The sequence below is a fragment of the Pimephales promelas genome, chromosome 10 (genome assembly GCF_988280905.1).
Source record: "Pimephales promelas chromosome 10, fPimPro1.hap1.1, whole genome shotgun sequence".
In the NCBI taxonomy this organism is placed as follows: Eukaryota; Metazoa; Chordata; class Actinopteri; order Cypriniformes; family Leuciscidae; genus Pimephales; species Pimephales promelas.
Genome location: NC_142778.1, coordinates 30,885,384 through 30,908,834, shown reverse-complemented (window position 1 = coordinate 30,908,834; position 23,451 = coordinate 30,885,384). Strand labels below are relative to the sequence as shown.

The following is a 23,451-nucleotide window of genomic DNA, read 5'->3' as shown; positions in this document are numbered from 1 at the left end:
CTAAGATTTGTCCCTTTAAAGCATTCAACATTTCACAGAGCAATGAGTTAAAGAAAAACTTAAATATATGAAATGTCTTTTTAGTTTTGCAATCTGTGTCCTTGTACTACATACCAGCTAACTACGTGGGCTAAATTCGTTTTATTTTTAAAATGTGGTAATCTTCTAGCATCATTTTTTTTGGTGTGGATTATACTGCCTTATAACAAACCTCATCCAATTTTGCATCCATTTTAATCTCTTTTGACATAAAATCTTGTAACATACTGCATCCTTTCACAAAGTCACCAATACTGGTTGAATTTTGAAGAGGATGTCCTAAAAACACTGGACAAAAATATGAACTGCCCTCGTGTGTACAAGAGGGTGTCTCATCCATCATTCCGGCGCAGAGCTCCGGAGTGATAAACGACAGTCTGCCGACATGTGACAGGGCTCAAGACCCAGCAGAAAATGATTGGGGAAATTCACCATGTATTCTCCATCTAGCTAAGAAACTCAAAATGTTAATGTGAAAGATTTGGTGCATTTTTGTTGTTTTAAATCGTTGTGTCCTTGCATTTTGGCCGGTTAACTCCAAGCTAGGAAGGAGTTTGAGTTTTGTATAAGCTTTCAATTGTTTTGTTGCACACTGATGTGAATATGATGTTGATACATGTCTGTTAAACGTTGTGCTCTGGACATTACTATAAATTAATACATTTATTTACCTTTAAACGTGTGGAGTGTGATAAACAACACAAGAACAGGAATCCAGGTGACGGATTTATTAGAGGGTTTTTCATGTGGCTCTTGCGCTTTCTCCTTTTCTTTTCTCCTGTGGTATTATACAGCATCTGACATACAGTACTTCATCTTAAAAAAATAGACCCCTGGAGGTGTAGGAAGAGATGGGATGACCCATCAGCAGAATTCACTAACAGAAAAGCTAGGAACATAACTATGTTTTTAATACTCCTCCCTTCATACATTATGTGGTATTTATGACCTTTAAGTTAAAAATGAGGTACAAAAAGACACTCTCCACCGTGTCCGGGCCCCGTTGTCCTTCATTTGCCCAGTGCCTTGTCTAGGTTTGTCTTGATGGCATCCAAGAAGTCTGTGGTGTTGACGTAATGCTCGTTCAGCTTACAGCTGTGGTCACACAGAGAGACAAATGTTAGTAGACATTAGCTAGAGCACACATAATAAATGATGTCAGCAATTTTATCATTAGGGCTCGTCACTCAATGGAGGTTTAAAAGCATTACACTTTGATCATTTTTTATATGCTCTGACTTACTTGGCAAGACCATGAATGCAGCCAGCCAGATCCTTGGTCATCACGCCGCTCTCCACAGTCTCCACGCACACCCGTTCTAGAGTCTGAGAGAACCTGCACAGAAATAGAAAAATGATGAACACTTCCCCTTTCGATTAAACACTAGCAATAAGATTGGAAGATAAAACTCCCCTTGCGACCACGCCATCCTAATCATACAGTACAGACGACTGACCGTAACAAATGAGCTTACTTGATCAGGTCTGGGTTTCCATCGAGCTTGCCACGGTGCTCCAGTCCTCTGGTCCAAGCAAAGATGCTGGCAATGGGGTTAGTGCTAGTCGGCCTACCCTGTGTAAAAAAAAAACAAACAAAAAAAACTCAATATTATGATACATTCCTATAATTCTTGGCAGTAAATTCAAGGTTCTGCATTGGAAGCTTTTCGCATGCAATTGCATATGAAAATTGGTTGTTGTGAATATAATGAAAATATGGGTACAACCCAACTGCAGCATACATAGGCATACAAAAAGTATTTTATGTGTGCCTCCTAGATCATACAACACCTACAATTAAAATAAACTACATTATAGAATTGTTGCATATATTTGATCAAATAGAAACGGTTGTGTAATTTCTCACAAGAATACGGTTTTCTATTTGAATGTGTAATTTATTCTTGTGTTGCAAAGCTGAATTCACAGCATTAAAAGTTTTTTGAACAATGTCACCTAAGCAATTTAATGCATCCTTCAATTCAAATGCTAATATTGAAGGATGTCGTTTTTTCTCTCACCACAAGATGGCAGAATGCATCTAAATTCAGAAAAGTAACATCCAGGTTACTTTTAGTTGTTTTTTTTTTCTATTACCCTTATTGGTAACACTTTATTTTGATGGTCCACTTTAGACATTCTACTAACTAGAAGTAACTTCATGTCTACTAACTCTCATTAAATTACAAGTAGACTGTTAGAAGACGTGTGTCTAGGGTTTGGTTTAGTAGAATAAGTTGATAAATTTGCAAAATTATTTATAGTTAGTAGATTGTCAGTTGGTGGAGCATCAAAAAGTGTTATCAGATATTAAGCAGACAACTGGTAGTTGACATTAAGTTACAAAGTGACAGTAGAAGGTCTAAAGTGGACCATTTTTATTCAACACAACTACTCTGAATTTCTGGTCTCAAACCTATATTTGAAAGCAGGATGAGTAGTAAGAAAATAAATCGCGGAAATATACAAACCTTCTGGTGCTCACGGTAATGCCTGGTTACTGTTCCGTGGGCAGCCTCGGCCTCAATGGTCTTTCCATCAGGACACACCAGCACTGAGGTCATCAGCCCCAGAGAGCCGAAGCCTGTAGACAAGATTCAACACTCTTTAATCAGGTCAAAATCATCTTTTCAAATATCCTCCATGCCTTTAAAGGAGTAGTTCACTTTTAAAAAAATACTTCAGCTGAAAATTTACTCACCCCCGTGTCATCCAAAATGTCCATGTCATTCTTTCTTCAGTCGAAAAGAAATTAAGGTTTTTGATGAAAACATTCCAGGATTTTTCTCCATATAATGGACTTTACTGGTAACCAAACGGTTCAAGCCAAGGTCCAAAAGACAGTTTCAGTGCAAACTGCAAACTGTTCAAAGGGCTTTAAACGATTCCAGACGACGAATAAGGGTCTTATCAAGCGAAATGATCAGTCATTTAATAAATAAAATAACAAAGTTTAAGTTTTATAAGCTCAAATGCTTGCCTTGCTTGGTTTTGTGTGACTCTCCTGTTCGAACTCGTTCATTAAGATGAACGAATCTTTTTCCGAGTCAATTCATTCTTTTTGTTCGTTGAATGAACCAAATGACTCGAAAAAAGATTCGTTCATTTTGATGAACGAGATCGAACAGGAGAGTCACGAACGCGCATCACAGAACAGAGCAAGGCGACCATTTGAGCTTATAAGACTTAAACTTTGTTATTTTATTTTTTAAATGACTGATCGTTTTGCTTGATAAGACCCTTATTCATCGTGTGGAATCGTTTAAAGCCCTTTGAACAATTTCGACCTTGAACCGTTTGGTTCCCACTGAAGTGAGAAATCCTGGACTGTTTTCATCAAAAACCTGGATATCTTGGATGACATGGGGGTGAGTAAATTATCAGCAAAAGTGTTTTTTTTTAAAGTGAGCTACTCCTTTAAAAATTGGTTGCATGATTTTCCTCTTTTCTGCCTTTATATAGACTGAACAAATATGATCATGTAATTTCTAGAGTCTAGAGAAAGACTAAGAGTAATTTCTGAAAGTCTCGAAGTCCTTTAAAAAAGGATAATTGGATAACACAATAGAAAAGACTGAAATGATTGAATTTTTCCTAGGTTTTTTACCCTGAGCAAGGATGTCAGACTGTACATCTCCATCATAGTTCTTGCAGGCCCAAACAAAGGCTCCCGATGACTTCAGCACCTGAGCCACCATGTCATCGATGAGCCTGTGCTCATACCAGATCTTCAGCTTGTCAAACTCTGGCTTGTAGTTTCTGCCCATAGAAAACAAAGACGCTCAAGGTTTTCCATTGAAATTACTTTGGAAGAAAAGTATAGTTTCACATGTCACCACAGTGACAGCATCTCAAAGCGCTAATCTCATAATTACACAGCAACACGCGATGGAAGAGTGTAAATAAAAAGCGTGGCAAAGACACTGATAAATCCTTCTCACTTCACAAAAATGTCCTCGAAAATGTCCTTGAATCTGCCGTCGTAAGCCTTCAGGATTGTGTTCTTAGTGCTCATGTAGAGAGGCCATTTCTTCTGGATGGCGTACTGGAAGCAGCTGTGAGCGAAGCCAGTGATAGACTGTTAGAAAGGGACGAAAGACACAATGTCACAAGTGTTCCACTTTCACAATGGAGATTCAGCTAGGATTCAGAAATGCTCCAATTGGTGAAAAGTCAAAAAAAAATCTACCACTTTAAATGTGAAGTGGAAATGGTGTAAAAAAATCAATTTCAGCACCATCAATTGGTGGCCTAGAATGAACAGACACTTCATTCAATCTTTTTTGAGAGGAAAAAGAGCCCACCACCTGCAGGCAGACACCTCTTCTGTTGTAACCCAAACAGACCATTCCCCTGACTACAAACAAAGACTTCAGGACACCAGGGTTCACAGCAGGTACATAGGCTGAAGGAGGTCATCTATAATCTACAGTAGACCTCATTCATTCCTCAGGAGGTGTAAGTGCAGAACATAACAGGATCTGAGTCAAAAGGCCATAATTATACAAACTCAGAATACCCGAGACAGCCTAAAAATGTCTCTAATTCAAGGTGTTATTTTTACACCTTCCAGATAGATATTCAGAGTACAAGCTCATTAACACAGATATTTTTCAAATCCATACATCCGTTTGCCAATGTTTTATTTCAGTGGAAAATATGAACGTCCCTGCAGATATGCTGTTTTGAGGTCACATTTGGATTATTTGATAAAGTTTTACAATGTAATTTATTCATGTGATGTCATTATCAGCCACATTACTCCAGTCTTCAGTGTCACATGATCCTTCAGAAATCATTCTAATCGTCTGATTTGCTGCAGACATTTCTCATTATCAATGTTTACAACAGTTACACGTTTTAATATATTGTGGAATATTAAATAAATCAGGAATCTTATGAATCAAAAGCTCAAAAACAGCAGCATTTATTTGAAATAGAAATATTTTGTATCATTATTAATGTGTTTACTGTCACTTGAGATCAATTTAATGTGTCCTCACTGAATAGAAGATTTAATTTCCTAAAAAATAATAATCTTACAGACGCCAAACTTTTCAATGGAAGTGTAATTACGTTTATGTTACATTTTATTACAGGGAAGAGCCTTTTAATGATGTCTCACTCGGTGTTTAAAAATGCATATGCATATGCTCACTGACCTCATCAGTGTTGTACATGCCCATTCCACAGCCACCACCAGGGAAATCGAACACCTCCCACTCCTTGGATTTGCTTCCATCGGCTGGAGAGAAGACCATTTTGAATTTTCCTGGTTGGCTCACAACAAAGTCTGTTGCTTTGTACTGTAAAAGTAAACAGAGAACTGCAGGTCAGCAGGAATAAGAAAACATTGAAAAAATAAAAACCTAAATAAAATAAAAAAAAAACATCCAGAACATCCAAAAAGCAGACCTGGTCACCGAAAGCGTGTCTGCCAATGGTGATGGGCTGCGTCCAGCCAGGAACAAGTCTGGGAATGTTCTTGCAGATGATTGGCTCACGGAAGACAGTGCCGCCCAGAATGTTTCTGATGGTTCCGTTGGGACTCTTCCACATTTTCTTCAGTTTGAACTCTGTCAAGTGTTATTGACGACAAAGATTTACATTATGCATTTTTTGTGGAAATATTAAAATGGCATGGCTATTTTAGCAAAAGCAGTTGTAGAAATTAGATGACCATTTGGGATTTTTATTATGGTTATCTAGAATACAAGATAAAATCGGATGACACAAAAGTATTAAGATTTTATAGATTTTCAAATTGATGCAAACTACAACTGTTAATTCAACATTGTTGAAATTATCAGCATTAGCTGATAACTGATTCTTCAAAATGGCCAAATTGAACAGCATGGATGATATATGGCCAAGTCATCAGAACAAATAACATAATCAAAAAGAGAAAGCGTTTCTGTGATGTGCCGTACCTTCGACCCTAGCTTCGTCGGGTGTAATGGTGGCGCATTTCACAGCAACATGGTATTTCTGGGTAGCTAAAGCAGAGTCGATTGTGACTTGGTCATCAGTCTGGTCACGGTATGGAAGACCCAGGTCATAGTACTTCAGCTCCACATCCACATTGCTCAGAATGAGCTGGACACAATGTTTTCATGTTAAAGGTGTAAACATTTTCATAAAAACACAGATGCAATCATTTCAGTAAATCAAGTAATTTGGCAATTACTACACATTTCTTTTTAGTCTCAAAGGGTAATGTAGTTTTTCTGATGTTTATCCAATATTAATATTCAGTTTGACGTTGCAGAAATTTCACACTTCACTTTTTAATTGTCACATGTGTACGTTTACATTCTAATTGAACCTAAACAGAGATGTTTTAATAATCTTTGGATTAATGGCCTTGTTTTGCTGGCTCTAAATAATGAGCCAATTCTGATTTTCCACAAAATTAGCAGAATATTTTCAACACCACCATCTGCCATTTCTCTCGTGGAGGCAGACGGCCAGTCAGTCAGAATGACCTCGACACTGGCCCAGCCCCCAGCGTGATGCGGCTGTAATCTCCCGGTCACTCTCCCAGTAAGCCTATCACGCTGTCTCATCTGCATAACACGCCAATCACTCCTCCACTCTATCCTAGTCTATTTAATTCCCCCAAGAGACGCTGTCAAATTCCCCTTCCAATTTCCGTCTCCTTTTGTCTTTCTACTCTTGTCTAACCCAATTTTCATTCTGTCTGTGTCTGTCTAGGCTTCTCACTCTCCCGTTTCTATCTTTCCTTTGCCCTCTGCATCTTTCCCTCCTGCATTTTGTTTCTCTCTCGATGTGCGTGTGTCACAGATTTAAAAATAGACCAGACAGACACCGCTTCCCTCCCCCCTCATGCTCTCACTCACACGCTTGCTGTTTAAGCACCTTTTCTTTGATGAACTCCCAGATGATCCTGGTCATCTCATCTCCATCCATCTCCACCACCGGCTGTGCCACCTTGATACGTTTATCGGCATCTGTCAAATAAAACAAAAAACAATCTTTGAGTCTTGTTCTTTCAGGACTGCATGAGAGATTGTTTCTTCTCATGAGACACCTGGAAGTTAGAGTTTCACCGAGGATAATAAAGACTTTATATAGACACATAAAGCTTCCTTCACTTTTACTGGTTAAACGTTAGTAGGCGTTACAAGTTCTGGTTGCCCAAGAAACAGTTATGAACGTCATACCGCTAAAAATGTCTTTTCATGGTGACAGTGGACCAGCTTTTATACTGCCAAATAGGAGTATTCTGGAGGGAAAAGGCTTGTATATAAATAAGATCCATGCATAATTCATCACAAATAAACAAAAACCAACACCTGCTCTATGCCACTGCAGCCACCTATCTACACAGAGCATGCAAATGCTGGGCTATCTGGGTCTAATACACGCACTTAAATTCTCTTATTTGTAAAAACAAGGATATGCATTGCACACATCATAATTTTAACATTGTTCTTGTACATGATCAAAGGCATAATATCAAACAGTGATATTACAGTGCAATAAGACCACAATACACGGCTGCTCCCTAATCTAAACCAATTTTGCAATTTGAGGGTATTCTTCAGATAGAGACACCAGTGTTCAAAAGTTATGTCAGTAAGATTATTTTAATCAGCAAGGTTTCATTAAATTGACAAAAAGTGACAGTAAAAGCTTAAAAGGGTGGTTGATTATGACTTCACTTTTATAACGTTAGTTACTGTGTAATGTTGCTGTTTGAGCATAAACAACATCTGCAAAGTTATAACACTCAAAGTTCAAACCAAGCAAAGAGAGATATTTGCAGGGATTAAAGTGAAAAAAAATTCTTATGACTGATTTTTTTTTTCAGGCCAAGTCATATTCCTTTAAAGTCACTGTAAAGTCAAATTAAGTATGTGTTCTGAGTTTGACACACCACAGAAAAATGTGTTATATTAGCCATCCAGCCAAATTTGAATGATAAAAATAAGCCGGCAAGTACATAAAATAAGCTATCAAAATCATGAAAATATGAGCAGTATGGGCTATATGCACGCATAAATTCCGCATTTGACGCAAGGATGCTCGTCCATTTCGTCCAAAACAGTGCGTTTTTGCTCACCCTTAAAAAGTTAAACATCTATATAAAAATATCATATTTTAGCTAAAACTTCACATACACACTCTGGGGACATTAAAGACATATTTTACATCTTGTGAAAAGGGATTATACCACCCCTTTAAAAGCATAAAAATATTTTACCAACTCAAAACTTTTCAATGACAAGTGTAAACTAGAAAAAGAGCAAGCTACTGTTGACTAACATGGACTTGAAATTTAGATATATGCAACAGTTTGCACTTTGGTTTCATTACTTCCTGCTGTAGCGTGACAGTACAACTGTATAACGTCTCAACTTAGCAAAAAAAATAAAGACATTGGCACATGGTCACTTCATACAATGCCATCTAAAGGTTTGGAAACAACCTAGGCAAAGTGGAGTGGAGGTTAGATAATATCAGCAATCAGCATAGACTCATAGATTTCATAACAAACCCATTGAAGTATTTCATAATTATCATTGAAGAACAACAATAATGGCAATATAAGTGACAGCCAGGAGTGCCCCTTTGGCAAGCTGTAATGCCAGATTACTCAATTAAACTGGCGCAGGTTTCATTTTTAAAGATTACTGGGTCAATGTGCCAACTGGCTAATTGCCAATTAAGGTTAATAGACAGATAACAGACAAATTAGAACACAATTTAGACATGTTTTAAATAGTTTTAGTTCTGAATTAATGTTTTTATTTGATTTTATTAATTTAATAAAATGTTTTATTATAGTCTGTGTCGTTGTCCACAGTCATTACAAATTGATAAGGATTTTTGCTGTTATTGTTCAACCCCACTTTGCCTAGGGTGCAACTTTGAGGCGAGGAAGTTATTAACCAAAAATTTACTGTAAAATGACCAAAGCCCCTTTCACACAGCGCGTTGATCCCGGGAAATTGCCAGAACGCCTTCTGTGTGAACGCAAACACGACCCGGGATTGACGCCAGGATCGATGCAGGGTTGGGGACCTAGTAACATTGCCGGGATCAGTCCCGGAACACGCGCTGTGTGAACAAAAGCCGTAACCGACGCCGTGTCGTAATGATGACGCCGAAGTGAAGTGAAAGCAGGCTAGTGAAACGGTACGTAATGCGCTAGATTATGATCGAATCAGAGAAAAATAAAAATGCACAAGCGTGGTTTCTCCAGAGACAACTATACACGCTGCTGAGACATCACGTCACATCGATGTCACGTGTCTTTACGGGTTGTGTGTGAACGCACTCTCTGATTCCGGAAAATCATTGGCAGTGTGAATGAACCAAAATCAAACGAACCCGGGTCAAATCCCGGGTCGCTTAATCCGTGTATTTTCCGGAATCTCTGTGTGAAAGGGACTCAAGTGTTGTGCTATAAAACCATTCACCTTCCACATGCTGACAATTTTGCAGTAATTTCATGAACTTATTGAACTCATGAAAATGTGTTCCAAACACCTTTTCAAGGCCACTGCTTCCTACTAAAGCGAGCATGTAGAGGTATTTCTCTCTCTCTCTCTCTGAGGAAGGAGGGGGAGCCATGGAGGGAATCAAGTGACTTTGTTCCACCTGCCAAGTTCCTGCTCCTGCTACAGAACCACTCCATTTAGAGTCGGCAAAGCAGTCAAAATCAGTAAAGGAGTTCATAAAAGATAAAATGCCATCAATAAATGCTTTGCATGATGACTTTTATAAGCACTGTGGGTAACATATTTACTACACTCCACTGATGTAACACTATAAACTACATCTCCAATAGATTTCAGCAGTCATCAAATTAAAAAGAATATTTTAGAATTACATAGTCACAGTCTACAGATTAAAGTTGTCACACTTTTAAAAATATTTTAATGCAACAACTCAAGTCTAATATAAAGGATGAATAGGGATAGGGATCATTTCTTTGGTCAGTCAAAACGACACCACCAAGCTAAAGAAAGGACAGAAAAAATATTTCAGAGATTAACGGCCGCACAGCACAGCTGTGTCAACCAAAACTGCATTATGGGTAAGGCCTGCCTGCCTGTGTTTGTGATCAGAAATTACATAAACAGGGAATCCTAGGGAAAAGAATCCTCTCACTAGCCACGAGCGCATGCTAAAGCAGGAAGAGGAGTATATGGGGCAGGATTATATAAGCATGCTTCAACACTCTGTTCCTAACAACAGTGCAGCCATCTGCGCAAAGCATGAATCCTCCCATTAATGATACATTTATGCTGAGCCGAGGTTTGAGCTAATGTTCCATGATGGATTGCAGAAACTCATCTTTCCATCCTTTAAGAAACAGAATCTGTCAAGCAAGGACTTGTGGTCTACAAACAAATGCCCTTTTAAAACAATTTGGCTTTTTACTTTAAGAATGAGGGTTTTTTTTTTTTTTTAATTGTACATGACCAAACAACATACAGTAAGCATGATTTGGCTTGGCACACTGCCACTTTCCCCCTACACTATTGCACAATACTCTGGCATTTCCAGTTGGTGCCATGTTACCTATTCAAAACAATTTTAAATAGGTTCTACACAACTATTTCCTTCTAAACTCTAATTTGAGTGCAACAATGCACTAAAGTACACTATGTAACTCGTTTTGTCGAAAATTAATAAAACTCAATACATGAATCCTTCCAAAACATTTTTGTCTTACTCTGACTCACTATGGTAAACCTATTATAAGTGTGTGTGTGTGTTTTTTTTACCTGATGGAATGTTTTTTTGAGGGATAGACCAACGCCACTTTTGCGTCATCGTAGGGTAACGCCCCCTTTTGGGGGAAAACACCTCTACTGTCTATGGGAAAACAAACGGATTCCCATGAGAACAGAACTTGCACTAGATCTGCAAAGTTTCTTGATAGCAAAAATGGCACAAACTTAAAGAAGCTAACGTTACTGAATACGGGGTTACAGAGGTGTCCCTTTGAAATGGTCGAAAACTGGATTAATGACCCCACACAGCGGCCAAATATGGACTATTCAGACATACGTTACCACTATCCCAAGTAAGTAGCCTTTTTATTTATTTATTTATTTATTTATCATTTACACACTCACAGTAGCCTATGACAAACTACTAGACGATGAGGCCATGTCACTTGGATCATATTTAACTTGATTTAAGCTATTGACAGTTTTGTTGTCGACTAGCTATTAGAAAGACTAAGCTGTTAGCAGCTAACGTTACCTTATTAGACTATGTCAATAGCTTAAATCAAGTTAAATATGATCCATTCATCGTCTAGTTTGTCATAATGTGAGTGTTAATGAAAAAAATGCTACGTGCTTACTTGGTGATTAACGTTAGATGTCTGAATAGTCCATATTTGGCCGCTGTGTGGGGTCATTAATCCAGTTTTCGACCATTTCAAAGGGACACCTCTGTAACCCCGTATTCAGTAACGATAGCTTCTTTAAGTTGCCATTTTTGCTATCAAGAAACTTTGCAGATCTAGTGCGAGTTCTGTTCTCATGGGAATCCGTTTGTTTTCCCATAGACAGTATAGAGGTGTTTTCCCCCAAAAGGGGGCGTTACCCTTCGATGACGCAAAAGTGGCGTTGGTCTATATTGTCACTCGGCCATGCGGGTCTCGTCATAGCCGTAAATAAATAAAAGCCAGTCTTTTTTATCCTTTGCATTGCTATATTTAAATATATCAGCTATTTTTTTTTACCTTAAATTGCAAGGTATATCACATTTCCATGTAAACTATTTTAATGTAAAAGCAACATTAAATAAAGAAGTTTACCCCAAAATGTTCAATTAACAAACTCAATCCATTCCAAATTCAGAGAGAATAAAATGGAAAAAAAATATGTAAACTATTCCTTTAAAACTTATAACTATGAAAGGAAAGGCCATGCCAGCCCAGTTGCATCTAAGCTTCTACACAAAGCATGTGGTCAGAATATCAAATAGCAAGCAATCATTCTCACATGGCCCTTTGATTTTTAGTTATCAAATGACATTTGCAAACAGTGTACACTTGTGCACCACACTTCAAGGTCAATATAAAAATGAAAAAAAAAAAAAAAAAAAAACATGAGGTGAGTATGTTCACATGGAGTCCTCACAAACCATTTCAGCGAATGTTCTTATACTCTACTGGCAATATTCAAAAGCAGCTCAAAAGTGACCCAGAAAGAAAGATTCTGCACCAGAAGACACTAAAAATAAATTAGTGAAAAAACTAACCAGCTGGGTTGGCAACAGCAGCTCAGATATATTTTTAAATGATTCTGGAAATTATACATAAGGAAATTATATACTCAGGAATAAATACATTCATATTTTCGTTTAGAAAAATATTTCTAAATGAATATTGTGGCCTTCTCATCTCTAATTACAACCCATTAAACCTCTTGGCGAATGTCATATCCAACCTTGTGACTTTAATGTGAGACAACATGCGAGTTTGCTTGGCATTGTGCCTGAACTTATGTCATTAAAGTCAATCTGAAATGCATGACGACTTCTTGATAGAAGAACGCTATGCACTGGATAAACTGTGGCCGACACTTCACCTACCGGACCGGTTATATTAAAAGCTCACAGAAAGACCCATAATAATCCAAATGCGACTTAGGGAACGAGACACACAACCAATCAGTGCAAAAGCATCTTCTAATAAACTTGGCAATAAAAACGTTTTAATGTGACACACCTCAAGTACAAAGGGATGGTTTTATCACTTAATGGCACACATTTATTCATTCAGATGAGACATACGAGTACTACTGCTAATTGGGACTAACCCACTCAGAGTAAAGTGTAAAGGTGACCTGGAGGACATGTGTACAACAAGTAAACCTCCAACATTTGAACAATCCTCCATGACAGCTGATTACCAAACACAGAGGTGTCATTGTCGGGGCATTACACCAAATCGGGGTTCTGCCCTTCAGTTGTCCCATGTTTTTAACTTAAGAAACAACCAGAGATGCATGTTTCACAACATAACTCGCGATCTATCCTTATGTCCAAACGTTAGTTCAGTTGCTGTAAACAGGACATTTAACGTTAACAGTTAAGTTAAATCAATGCAGCCTCCATTTCAAATATGGTGTGTAAAACTAAGAAGAACATAATCGTGTAATAGTTAAATATAACGTTTCTTTCTTAAGATAAATGTGCATGTCGGTCATTAACAACTTCACTTTGTGGTCAGCAGTCAATAACAACATACGACGTAACGTTACTGACCACCAGGCCGACTGACCTTGAAATGATTCACACTGCATCACATGCAAAACCCTATAAACAACACTCGTATAACTTAACTGGTAACCGGATAAAGTTATTCGATTAAATGCTTAGATCATTTACATAAGTATTTTAGGCGCGAATGGTTTCATAAGTCATCCCGCTGCCTGTATGTGCAAATCTTATGGACGATTTTTTTCTCTCTCTCTCTCTCTCTCTCTTACAACGTCGTCAAATTGTTCAACAACGCAATGGTGTAATTAAAACTGGATTAGAATGTCAGAAACGGCGTCTTAACCACAATGGATTAATAGAAACTAAACTATCGTATTGTGTTCCTTTTCTTTAAAAGGCATCCAACAAGCTAACAAAGGAGCGCGAGCACGGCGCGCGACTCCGCGGCGCGTACAACGTCACCGCCAAAATAACGTTCCGCTTGAAGCCGCGATGAGAATCTGCAAACCGGCAGATTGAAAGAAATACGACTTTCCGAAACCGGCGTCTTCCGATACAAACATGAGGTGTGTGGGCAGGGGTGTAAGGATAGTTACATTTAAAAGCCCATCGTGTCAGATAAGCATTAACCGGTGTTAAAGCGCCGGTTAAATGCGGCTTTACTGACAGATTTACATACAATTTTGAAAGTGGAAAACTCACAGTTCCTCTGTTGCAAACTCTGGCATGAAGCTGGAGCAAGAACGGCGGGGTTTTTTGATAGAGTGGCGGCGGACCTAGTGAGAGAGCTGAGGACCTTCAGGTAACCTGCCATGTTTTTTGTTCCTAGCCGAAAACACTAGAGGTTGCTGCCCGACTTAACTCCGGTCGAAGGAAGGGTCGAATGAATCGGAGCAAACTGGAATAAATGCAGCTCTTCTCCGCCTCCGTGTCAGGGCCTACGTCACAATTACATGAAAAATCTTCGAAGGGGCGAATGGCCAATCACATTTGAATACGCAACACATCGATGTTTCACCTGGTGACTTTTGATAACGCACAGTTTGCACGTTGCCTTTCGTTTTCAGTTAACCCTTCACAGGCGTCTGGAGTTATTTCCGATAGTGCACTCTTGTGGAATGTGCTCATTTGCATCAATCTTTTTTACAAAAATAAATATACTTTCGTTTTTAGAACGATTTTCTGTGAATCTCCAAACACATTTGCGTTGTTTTTATCCTGTTGGCAGTAACAGACTGTCTTACGACACAGAACAGACAGATAACCTTTTCACATTCCGTTGTCTGGTTGCTGAGCAGCGCCGCTAATTTTAGCTGGGTTGTGTTACTTACCATACTGGGTGAAAGAATGGGAGGTGCGCAGTCTGATTGTGCGCATGCGTAGTAGAGCTCCTGCAGGTCATTTCAAGGTGCTAAAAACTAGTGTCTGCAAACTAGTGTCTCATGAGTAACGTTAGTTGACGGCTGAGTTAAATGGACATTTTATGTTCTGCCTCACAAAATTGTCAAAATAAAATTGGCAAAGGTTTTGTTAATGTTTTGTTTATAGTTTTGCAGTTAATTTAGCATATCATATTTATTTTTTAGGTTTCCTCACCTATGAGTCACCAAATGTACCAGCTTTGACAATCTAGTCCAGTTCGAATTTAAATTCCTCAAATGCTTCAAGTGATTTGATAAGGAAATTGATTGAGTAATGTCACTAGCCTTTCCTGTTTATGTCTGTATTGTAAACTAAAAAAAGTTGCCTCCAATTTTTTTTTGTCAGGTGTGTAGAGACAAGGAATTACTTGAAAACAAGCAAAAAGTTTGCTGGCATGCACACTGAATCCAGTACAGACTGAGGAAGTACAGACAGGTAGACACAACACAAGCATGTTGCTATCTTCACTGCTGTTCTGTATGTCTGTATTGTTGTCATGTAAGTCTCTAGGCTGTCTGAAATTCAACATGTAAATATTGTCCCTCTGAACTACATGTCAATATGACCTCTGTTATCATTCAGAGGTCTGAAACGTGTAGTTCACAGTCAACATATTTACCCTACAGTGTTTGTCTGCTTACAGTAGTCAACTCTGCTTAGGTCAAAGACAAACAATCATTCACAGCTGGATCTGGTTAACTACAACTGAATTACTGCTGCGTACTTACTGTACAACAGAGCAGTGTCAGTGTGGTTATTATACATTTATTGCCTTTAAATAAATAAAAAATAACTATTATTATTATTATTATTAATACAATGATAGTTATTATTAGGGTTGGGTATAGTTTAAATTTTAACGATTTAATTTTTGAATTATTTATTATTATTAAAGCATTTTTATAGTGCCACCTGGTGGAGGTAAAGTCTATAATTTTAGTAAATAATTAGTACAATATAATATTTAAATTAGTTTTTAACCTAGTTCAGAGAGGATTAAAAATTTAGTAGTTAGTTAGTTAGTTAGTTAGTTAGTTAGTTAGTTAAAATAGATAGTCTAGCAAAAACTAATATTATGACTAATATTCCTTGTTTCAAAGTTGTGAGTTATAAGTTATTATAAAAAAGAACTAATGCAAAATGTATGTCACATTTAGATCATAATAATAATATCATATTCCATTTTATTCATTCTATTTGTTTTCCACTCATCTAGAGATGCTATACTCTATGTCCACACCAGAGGTCAGTAATAAATTATTATTGAACTTTAGTGAAGACTGAGACAGTTTTCCGGTTGAGTTTCTAAAATTATTATCACCTACACCTACAGTGATTATTTTTAGTTCACTTGAAGTATGTTGTTACACAAAATGTTTATACTTTCAACATTGCAACTTGCAAGCTATCTGTAACCAATTGTTTGTATTGAGTAAAGTCATTATCGTCACAGTTTGGATTTATAATTAAATGACAGTTTTTAAGTTATTTTACAATGACCTAAGGCAAGGAGGCAGCTTAGTCAACAAGTAACATTAGTCATACGGTAAATATGGTAAACCTAATAGGATATCCAGGGACTTTCACACACAACAGTCAAAGTAAACCGAGTTCACAGAGAATTTTACCTGAGTTACAGTTCAGTCGGTCAACATGCCTTAACCATGCTGGTTCAAGCTGACAGACAACAGATATATATTAGGCTATTTTTTCAACATTACACCTATTCTGTCTTCACTATGTACATCCTGGTATCATCTGTTCACAATTGAACAAATACGTCTAGCCTAAACTAAACCTTTGGAAGAGGATCCTCTATAATCCCTTAATTTACTTTATTAAGAGTCCCGACGAGTTTACAATCTACAGTGGATTAGATCTGGAAAAAGAAACCGGTCAACTGTAGGTCAGGGGTCAGGGCCTCACCTGAGATCTCCTTTGAGATTTACAATAAATTTAACCCACATATTTCAACTTTTCGTTGACCACAGTGACTACTAATCTCAACACAGTCAAGAGACTATGGGAATCTGAATGCTGCAATGATGGGTCTGTCCTTATCATAACAGGTGCTCTTACAGTCATTTGAGCTTTCGGACTTTGAGATTAAAATAACTAGAACGTTTGTACAGATTCATACAGACATTTATTCAAAATATACAAGATACTACATACAAAAATACTATGCATCAAACAATGTAAACATGAGCGCAACCAATATGCCTCACAGTTTTAATATAAGACAGTTGTGATAAAACCTTTTCACATGTTCTCATTTGGGGTATATTTGTAATTCAAATTTTACTCTTATTTGTTCAGTTTTTTTTTTACAACTGAATTGCTTGAAGGCCAGCAGTTATGAATTGTAAATTATAATTATTATTGACCCATGTGTATTTTTGATGTCACACACATTTCATAATTGCAGACCGAAAGCCTGAATGCATCTGTTTGATGATTGCTTGTGTTTTATGTCTTAAACCAGGGGCAATTAGTGAGGAGTTAGCCAGCTAACTCTAGTACTACCGAACATATATTATTTGACAGCCTTATGCAGGCTAATAAGTGCCTATTAAACGTTATAGCAGCAATGAATCTGAAGCACTTTGCATTTGCACAAAAAGTAACATGGCCACATTAGTTCACTTCTACCACATAACATTGGCTGACAAATGGATAAACCTACGTTTACATTTGTCTGTACAATAGTCATTGGTTTATCACAAGGTATGTTCTGCTACAGACCTAACCTAAATCTATTATGATACGCTGTGATCAATGTATTACCTAGAGATTTCTGTCGATTGTTGTCATATTTATATTTGTCATGTGATTTCTTACTGTGGTTCTAATATTGTAATTAAAATTCTGCTCAATATTAAAAGTAATCTGTGATGCAGAACACATTTTACTCTCGTTCAAAGGCACTATACACTAATTAGCTACAAACATTCAATCTTTTGAACTCATCATGGAGCGAACTGACACTATATATATAAAGACTGCCAACCTAATATTGTTAACTAAAGGCTCTATGACTATATAAATCATCTTTGCGTTAAGAAGTCATAATTACATTTGCAATGTTGCCTGTATTATTGCAGTCGATGTAAGATGTGATCAATTACAAGAGATGGATTTCTTTATAATTATCTCATTATTTCTTGTATTTCTTACAGAATCTAGATCAGGTATGTACTGTATGTAATGATACATCTGCACACAGGCATTATTAACATCCAACATTATAAAGTTAATATTTTATATGTCTAGGGATCAGAGAAAAGTTATCTTGCGTCTCCTCTCTCTTGCTACAATTCTCAACTGGCTTTGCGTTTCTTGCAGGACTTCCAGGCTTTTAATAAGGAGCCAATGGAATACTCTCTTTTAATGGGTATGATCTGGTGACCTCTCTGCTCCATTTTGACTGTCTGGTTTTGCATTCACTCTCCTGTCTGCTTTAATGAATCTCATGGAGAGATGTCTAGACTTTGAAGATATATAGATATTTCTGTCTCTGTTTTTGTTTGCAGCTGAGGATCTGCGCTTAGAACTAGCTGTAGTCAAGCTGTCAAATTCAATCTTCATTCGCAAGAGAATAATAGCATGCTCTCTCACCTACTCTTTAAGAGGGCAAACACAACCTTTGTTGCAGAATGGAAAATTGCACACTGCTTTGTTGTATTTTTGTATTAAATCCCATTTCCATCAACATATATTTTGAAAAATAGTTTTCTGGGTGGTAAAAAGTGAGAGTACAAGCTTACGCTATAGTGTTACATCATATATTAAATCTAAACTAACCTTTGACAGCTAGGTTGTATCTTTAAATATCTTCACCTTTTATAGACAATAAGCTATTAAAGGAGAACTCCGGCGCAAAATGAACCTTTGGTCTAATAAAACATTGGTACCTAGTCAAGTGTTCTCTGAGATTTGTTTTCATGATAATCGAATGTAAAGAGTTATCTCTAAAAACCGTTTAGCGTATAATGCTAGAACTGGGGGCATTTACTAAGTAAAAAGAAATCGCTAGTTTATACCACTAACAAGGCTCAAAATAGCCCCACACTAACACAGTAACATAATGAGGGTCCATACGCGCAAAACGAAGCATTGAGAACTTTGTAAGTGTATAGACCGTTTAATAAGAAGATACTTTATACAGACAGTTCACTTTGAGCCATCTTAGAAAATAGTCTCGATAAGCCAATCCCCGAACACCGTTCATACAGTTCAGAAGTTCGTTGAACTTCATACAGTTCAGATCACTCAGCACGATGTTCGTGGTTTGACTTGTCGAGACTGTTTTCCAAAGATGGCTCCTGTCTGTGTACACGAAGTGAACTGTCTTTATAAAGTATCTTCTTATTTAACGGTCTGTAAGTTCTCAATGCTTCGTTTTGCGCGTATGGAGCCTCATTATGTTACTGTGTTAGTGTGAGGCTATTTCGAGCCTTGTTAGTGGTATAAACTAGCGATTTCTTTTTACTTAGTAAATGCACCCAGTTCTAGCATTATATGCTAAACAGTTTTTAGAGATAAAACTCTTCACATTCGATTATCATGAAAACAAATCTCAGAGAACGGATGACTAGGTACCAATGTTTTATTAGATCAAAGGTTCATTTTGCGCCGGAGTTCTCCTTTAATGCACCTGCGACAGCATTAGATAAATATATTAGTTTTCAGTTGCTTTTTCAAAAATGGTCATTTTGCTTTGCTAATTGAAACTAACAAGTAGGTTAACCTTTTGATACAACATCCCTTTGCCCTAGTTGGCTACATTCAGTGCTAACTATTTTTGAATTCTATTACAGGTATCACCTGTTTTCCACCTGCCAACCAAAAACCTCAGACGTATATGAATGTTGTTAAAGTTGCTACATCTACATAGACTGAGTTTCATGATTGATGGTTGAGCTCTTCAAAGTTTGAAAGCTGCTTCATCTGTTCCACTTGCATAGAGTGCCTTCTCACAAGCTTCTTTTTCGTCCTGAGGTTTCCTCTCTTTGGTGAGTTGGGTGCTACGGGAGCTATTGGTCTGAAACCTGCTGCGAGTGGGGATGAGGGCTTGCTGCTTGCTCCAATATCTGGAATCGGAGGGTTGGGATTGATGTTTAGTGGGGGCAGGTGACCTGGGCGTGTGTGGGATATATAGTCCAGCAATAGCGTTCCAGAGCCACGCCGCTCCAGTAGGCCAGGTGCTCTGCATCTAGTTGTGCTAGGGGAAGAGGTACTGTGATTGCTGTCCAAGGACTCTCGCGAGCCTGTAAGCATAGCAAGAGGGGATGTATTGAGCTTCCTTCTCTCCAGGGGTGCCTTGGGAGAGTCTAGCATGCTGGAATCGGAGTACAGCTGGGAGTCTGAGTCGTAGTGTTCATTCCCCAGTCGCCTCCGGTGCAGTGTGTCTCTGAGGCTAGCTGGTCCCAAGTTTGCTCCAGAGCCCTCCTGCTCTGTGGGCACAGTGCTACGCCGTGCCAGGGGTTGGTGCTGTGCCAGCGATCTCTCGTAGGAGGCCTTGGAAGATGTCGAAAAGGATGAAGTTGGGGAGATTCTTGTGTTCTGATCCCCCACCATCGGAAACAAGATATCCTTTCCATCCACGCTGTTGTGCCGGGACAAAGTGCCTCTTTTAGACAGGCTCAGACCGTTGACACCGGTAACAACATCTTCATCTGAGTTGGCTCTCTTGCTCGCTTCATTTGCTGCCGCCAACACGGAGGGGGCGATCAGACCCCAGGGCTCTGACTGTAGTCGCTTCAGCTGGGGTAGACGAGCCCGCTTGGGGTTCACTTGCTTCTTATTTGGGGAAGTAAGTCCATTGGGAAGTTTAGCTGCTGTGTTTGAGGTTGACTTAAACTTTGTTTGAAAATTGAATACAGTGTCTTTCTCCTCCTCTTTACTGGGAGATGGCAATGTGTGAAGATCTATCTCTGACGGTGAGGCACATGGTGCAGGAGACGTCCTCTCATCCATCTCAGGAGATGGAGGAACATTCAGGTACTGCTTGGTAGTTTTGGTTCCCGACGGCGATTTGTCGGTGGTGATGATGATGACCTCCTTGCCTTTGGCTCTGCAGGCATCGAGGAGAACTTTTAAGGTTTCTTTATCATCTGCGTTCACAGAATAGACTAAAGCAGAGGATCCATGACGGTCCTCCAGGCTCGGATCAGCCCCGTTAGTCAGCAGAAGTGAGACCACCTCTTGTCCCGCCCTGTGGCTGCATGCATGCATGAGGGCTGTCCTTCCAGCTTTGTCTTGAATATTAGGGTCAGCTTTGTTGTCCAGAAGGTACTTGACAAGCTTAGCCTTGCTGACACTTTGCTGGTCAGAGTGTTTGGACATGCAGGCCACCATGAGTGGTGTCTCTCCCCGATCGTTGCTTTCATTGATGTAGGCTCCACCTTCCAGGAGAAGCCTTGTAAGGCGTAAACGGCGAAGCCATACTGCTTTCAGCAGAGAGTTCCCATCCGTCCTGATCTCCATCACGTCAGCCATCACTCAGACTGGACCCAAATCAGCCTCAGTCCTGCAAGGCAAGAGCAGCAGACTGCTGATACAGTCAACAAGCACATCCTGACATTTCCATGTAACAAACACTTTACATTTAAGAAATAAGCAAAGGTTTTGTTGATGTGTTTCGCCCTGCATGAAACACTTGCCTGTTTGTTTTGAAGAGCCACCAGGTGGCAGCCTGAATGCGCAGGGATGAGTGATTGGAAGAGACGCTGAACTGACATGTGGATCCGGTGCGAATGCAACTTTGAATTTGCGTGGATATTCTCAAATGTGTTTGTTTGTGTTGTGTATCAAAATGTATTTCCTTATAGCAATCCTTAAGTCATATCGATAGTGATTGTTCTCTCAATGTATATCTGAATGCACTAGTGGATAAAAAAAAATACGGATAAAAAAAATAATGAAGATCGATTCAGTGACGTTATTAAATAAATGAATTGCGCGTTTTTTCTATTTTTCCTCTATATTTTGTGTGTATGTTTTAGATTTATTTGAAAGACCGCTTTTAAAGCAGTTGCTTTGGCATGAATAGTCGTCCTGAATTGTCTTGTTCCAGTTCTCGACCCACACAATATTAGATCAGTTAGCTTACTTGAAATGATTTGATAACCGTTTAAAATAAAATGGAGTTATTGGAGTTAAATGGAGCTTAATCGGGGTTAGCTGATTGCTTGTGAGTTTTAAACGCGTATGACGGAATGAAAGGACTGATCATGCGTTTTTGGTTAAGTGTGAATGAATGAAACATGTTTCGTGTCTTATAGAATTGTATTCAGATATTTGCGTTTTCATGTGATCACTGCGATAGCTTGCCACTGTCCATGGTCCTGAGAGCATGTGAAAAAATATTAAACATCTGTGATGCGCGCTTGGAAGATAAAACTGGGTCTCGTAATTGTATAAGTTATAATTCTAGATCCAGTTACATCTACATCTGTATAAATCGCAACTTTGGTCTGTCTACTTGCATTGTCTATGATCTCAAATGTATTTGTGTGCATGTGTTTAAGAGTTCCCTGAAATTTCATTTCGTTGATCATTGTAGTATCCATAAATGATCATAATCATTAAATAGGCAAAATATAGTCAAAATTGTCAACATGTTTAACGCGTTTGTCAGGTAGTTAGACACCCAATTAGATTAAGTTATTCAATTTCCTTACCTGGTTGACGCACAGGTTTACCATTGTAGAATAAGTCCAGGGTAATGGTCTCCAATATTCTAGAAGCTTTGGAGAGGCATAGTTTCTCACCACAGCTCGTGTAGTTATTTAGTTCAGACTCCACAGAACTGTCCTATTTTAGGTTCAGTTCTATCGTGCAGGCACAACGCTCCAGCCTCACCGCTTTTGTTACTGAGACGCAAGAGACCAGTCCAATCGCTACATTCCTATTTGCGCACCCAAGGACCACACCAAGACGTTGAGGTTATAAATAACATCCCCCCTTTCACTTCGTGAATTAAACGTGAATCTGATTGACGTCAGAATCTACCAAAATAAATCGGTTCTGGTGTGAACCTGTGTTGTCATGATGAGCACAAACAAATAAAAACATGGAAAAAAATCTTTGATTTTGGTAGGGTACGTCGAGATTATGATAGAATGGTGCACAGTTAAATTTGAAATGTAATTATGTTTTGTGCATAAATTGCACCAGATTACATACTGGATTTGGTGTTTTGATATATTATAATAATACTAGGCTACTCAAATCTATCTATCTATCTATCTATCTATCTATCTATCTATCTATCTATCTATCTATCTATCTATCTATCTATCTATCTATCTATCTATCTATCTATCTATCTATCTATCTATCTGTCTGTCTGTCTGTCTGTCTGTCTGTCTATCTACACTGTAAAAAAATATTTTCATGATTTGTAATCACAATATTTTTTCTTTTGTCAAATCAACTTAAATAATTTATGTATTTCAGATAACATAATATTTTGAGTTTTGATGATTAAATCAATCTCCTTCATTGCATTAACTCAATTTTTCCATTTCAATGAACTTAAATTTTAAGGTTACTTCATTTTTTAAGTTAATCCAACAATATTTTTTACAGTCTATCTATCTATCTATCTATCTATCTATCTATCTATCTATCTATCTATCTATCTATCTATCTATCTATCTATCTATCTATCTATCTATCTATCTATCTATCTATCTATCTATCTATCTATCTATCTATCTATCTATCTGTCTATCTGTCTGTCTATCTGTCTGTCTGTCTGTCTGTCTG

The 23,451-nt window shown here is 38.1% G+C and overlaps 2 protein-coding genes across 2 annotated transcripts; both read right to left on the bottom strand.

Moving 5' to 3' along the window:
• Nucleotides 1–752: 752 nt before the first annotated feature.
• Nucleotides 753–14,212, bottom strand: idh2 (isocitrate dehydrogenase (NADP(+)) 2). Its single transcript, XM_039683873.2, has 11 exons — nucleotides 13,957–14,212; nucleotides 6,919–7,010; nucleotides 5,970–6,135; nucleotides 5,455–5,615; nucleotides 5,202–5,345; nucleotides 3,981–4,117; nucleotides 3,647–3,798; nucleotides 2,511–2,623; nucleotides 1,515–1,612; nucleotides 1,283–1,375; nucleotides 753–1,134 (listed from the first exon to the last, which is right to left on the bottom strand). Exons 1-11 carry the CDS (start codon nucleotides 14,066–14,068, stop codon nucleotides 1,050–1,052), a joined length of 1,353 nt encoding a protein of 450 aa, XP_039539807.2. The 5' UTR covers nucleotides 14,069–14,212; the 3' UTR covers nucleotides 753–1,049.
• Nucleotides 14,213–18,690: 4,478 nt separating this feature from the next.
• Nucleotides 18,691–22,617, bottom strand: ankrd34c (ankyrin repeat domain 34C). Its single transcript, XM_039683870.2, has 2 exons — nucleotides 22,362–22,617; nucleotides 18,691–21,208 (listed from the first exon to the last, which is right to left on the bottom strand). The coding sequence occupies exon 2, from the start codon at nucleotides 21,175–21,177 to the stop codon at nucleotides 19,582–19,584; it is 1,596 nt and encodes a 531-aa protein (XP_039539804.1). The 5' UTR covers nucleotides 21,178–21,208; nucleotides 22,362–22,617; the 3' UTR covers nucleotides 18,691–19,581.
• Between the last annotated feature and the right edge of the window lie 834 nt (nucleotides 22,618–23,451).

Coding starts and splice junctions, on each gene's coding strand:
- idh2 (XM_039683873.2), bottom strand. CDS start 14,068: ATGGCAGGTTACCTGAAGGTCCTCAGCTCTCTCACTAGGTCCGCCGCC. Junction 5,346..5,454: donor GACACGCTTTCGGTGACCAG/GTCTGCTTTTTG, acceptor TTACTTTTACAG/TACAAAGCAACAGACTTTGT. Junction 1,613..2,510: donor ATTACCGTGAGCACCAGAAG/GTTTGTATATTT, acceptor TTTTTTACACAG/GGTAGGCCGACTAGCACTAA.
- ankrd34c (XM_039683870.2), bottom strand. CDS start 21,177: ATGGCTGACGTGATGGAGATCAGGACGGATGGGAACTCTCTGCTGAAA.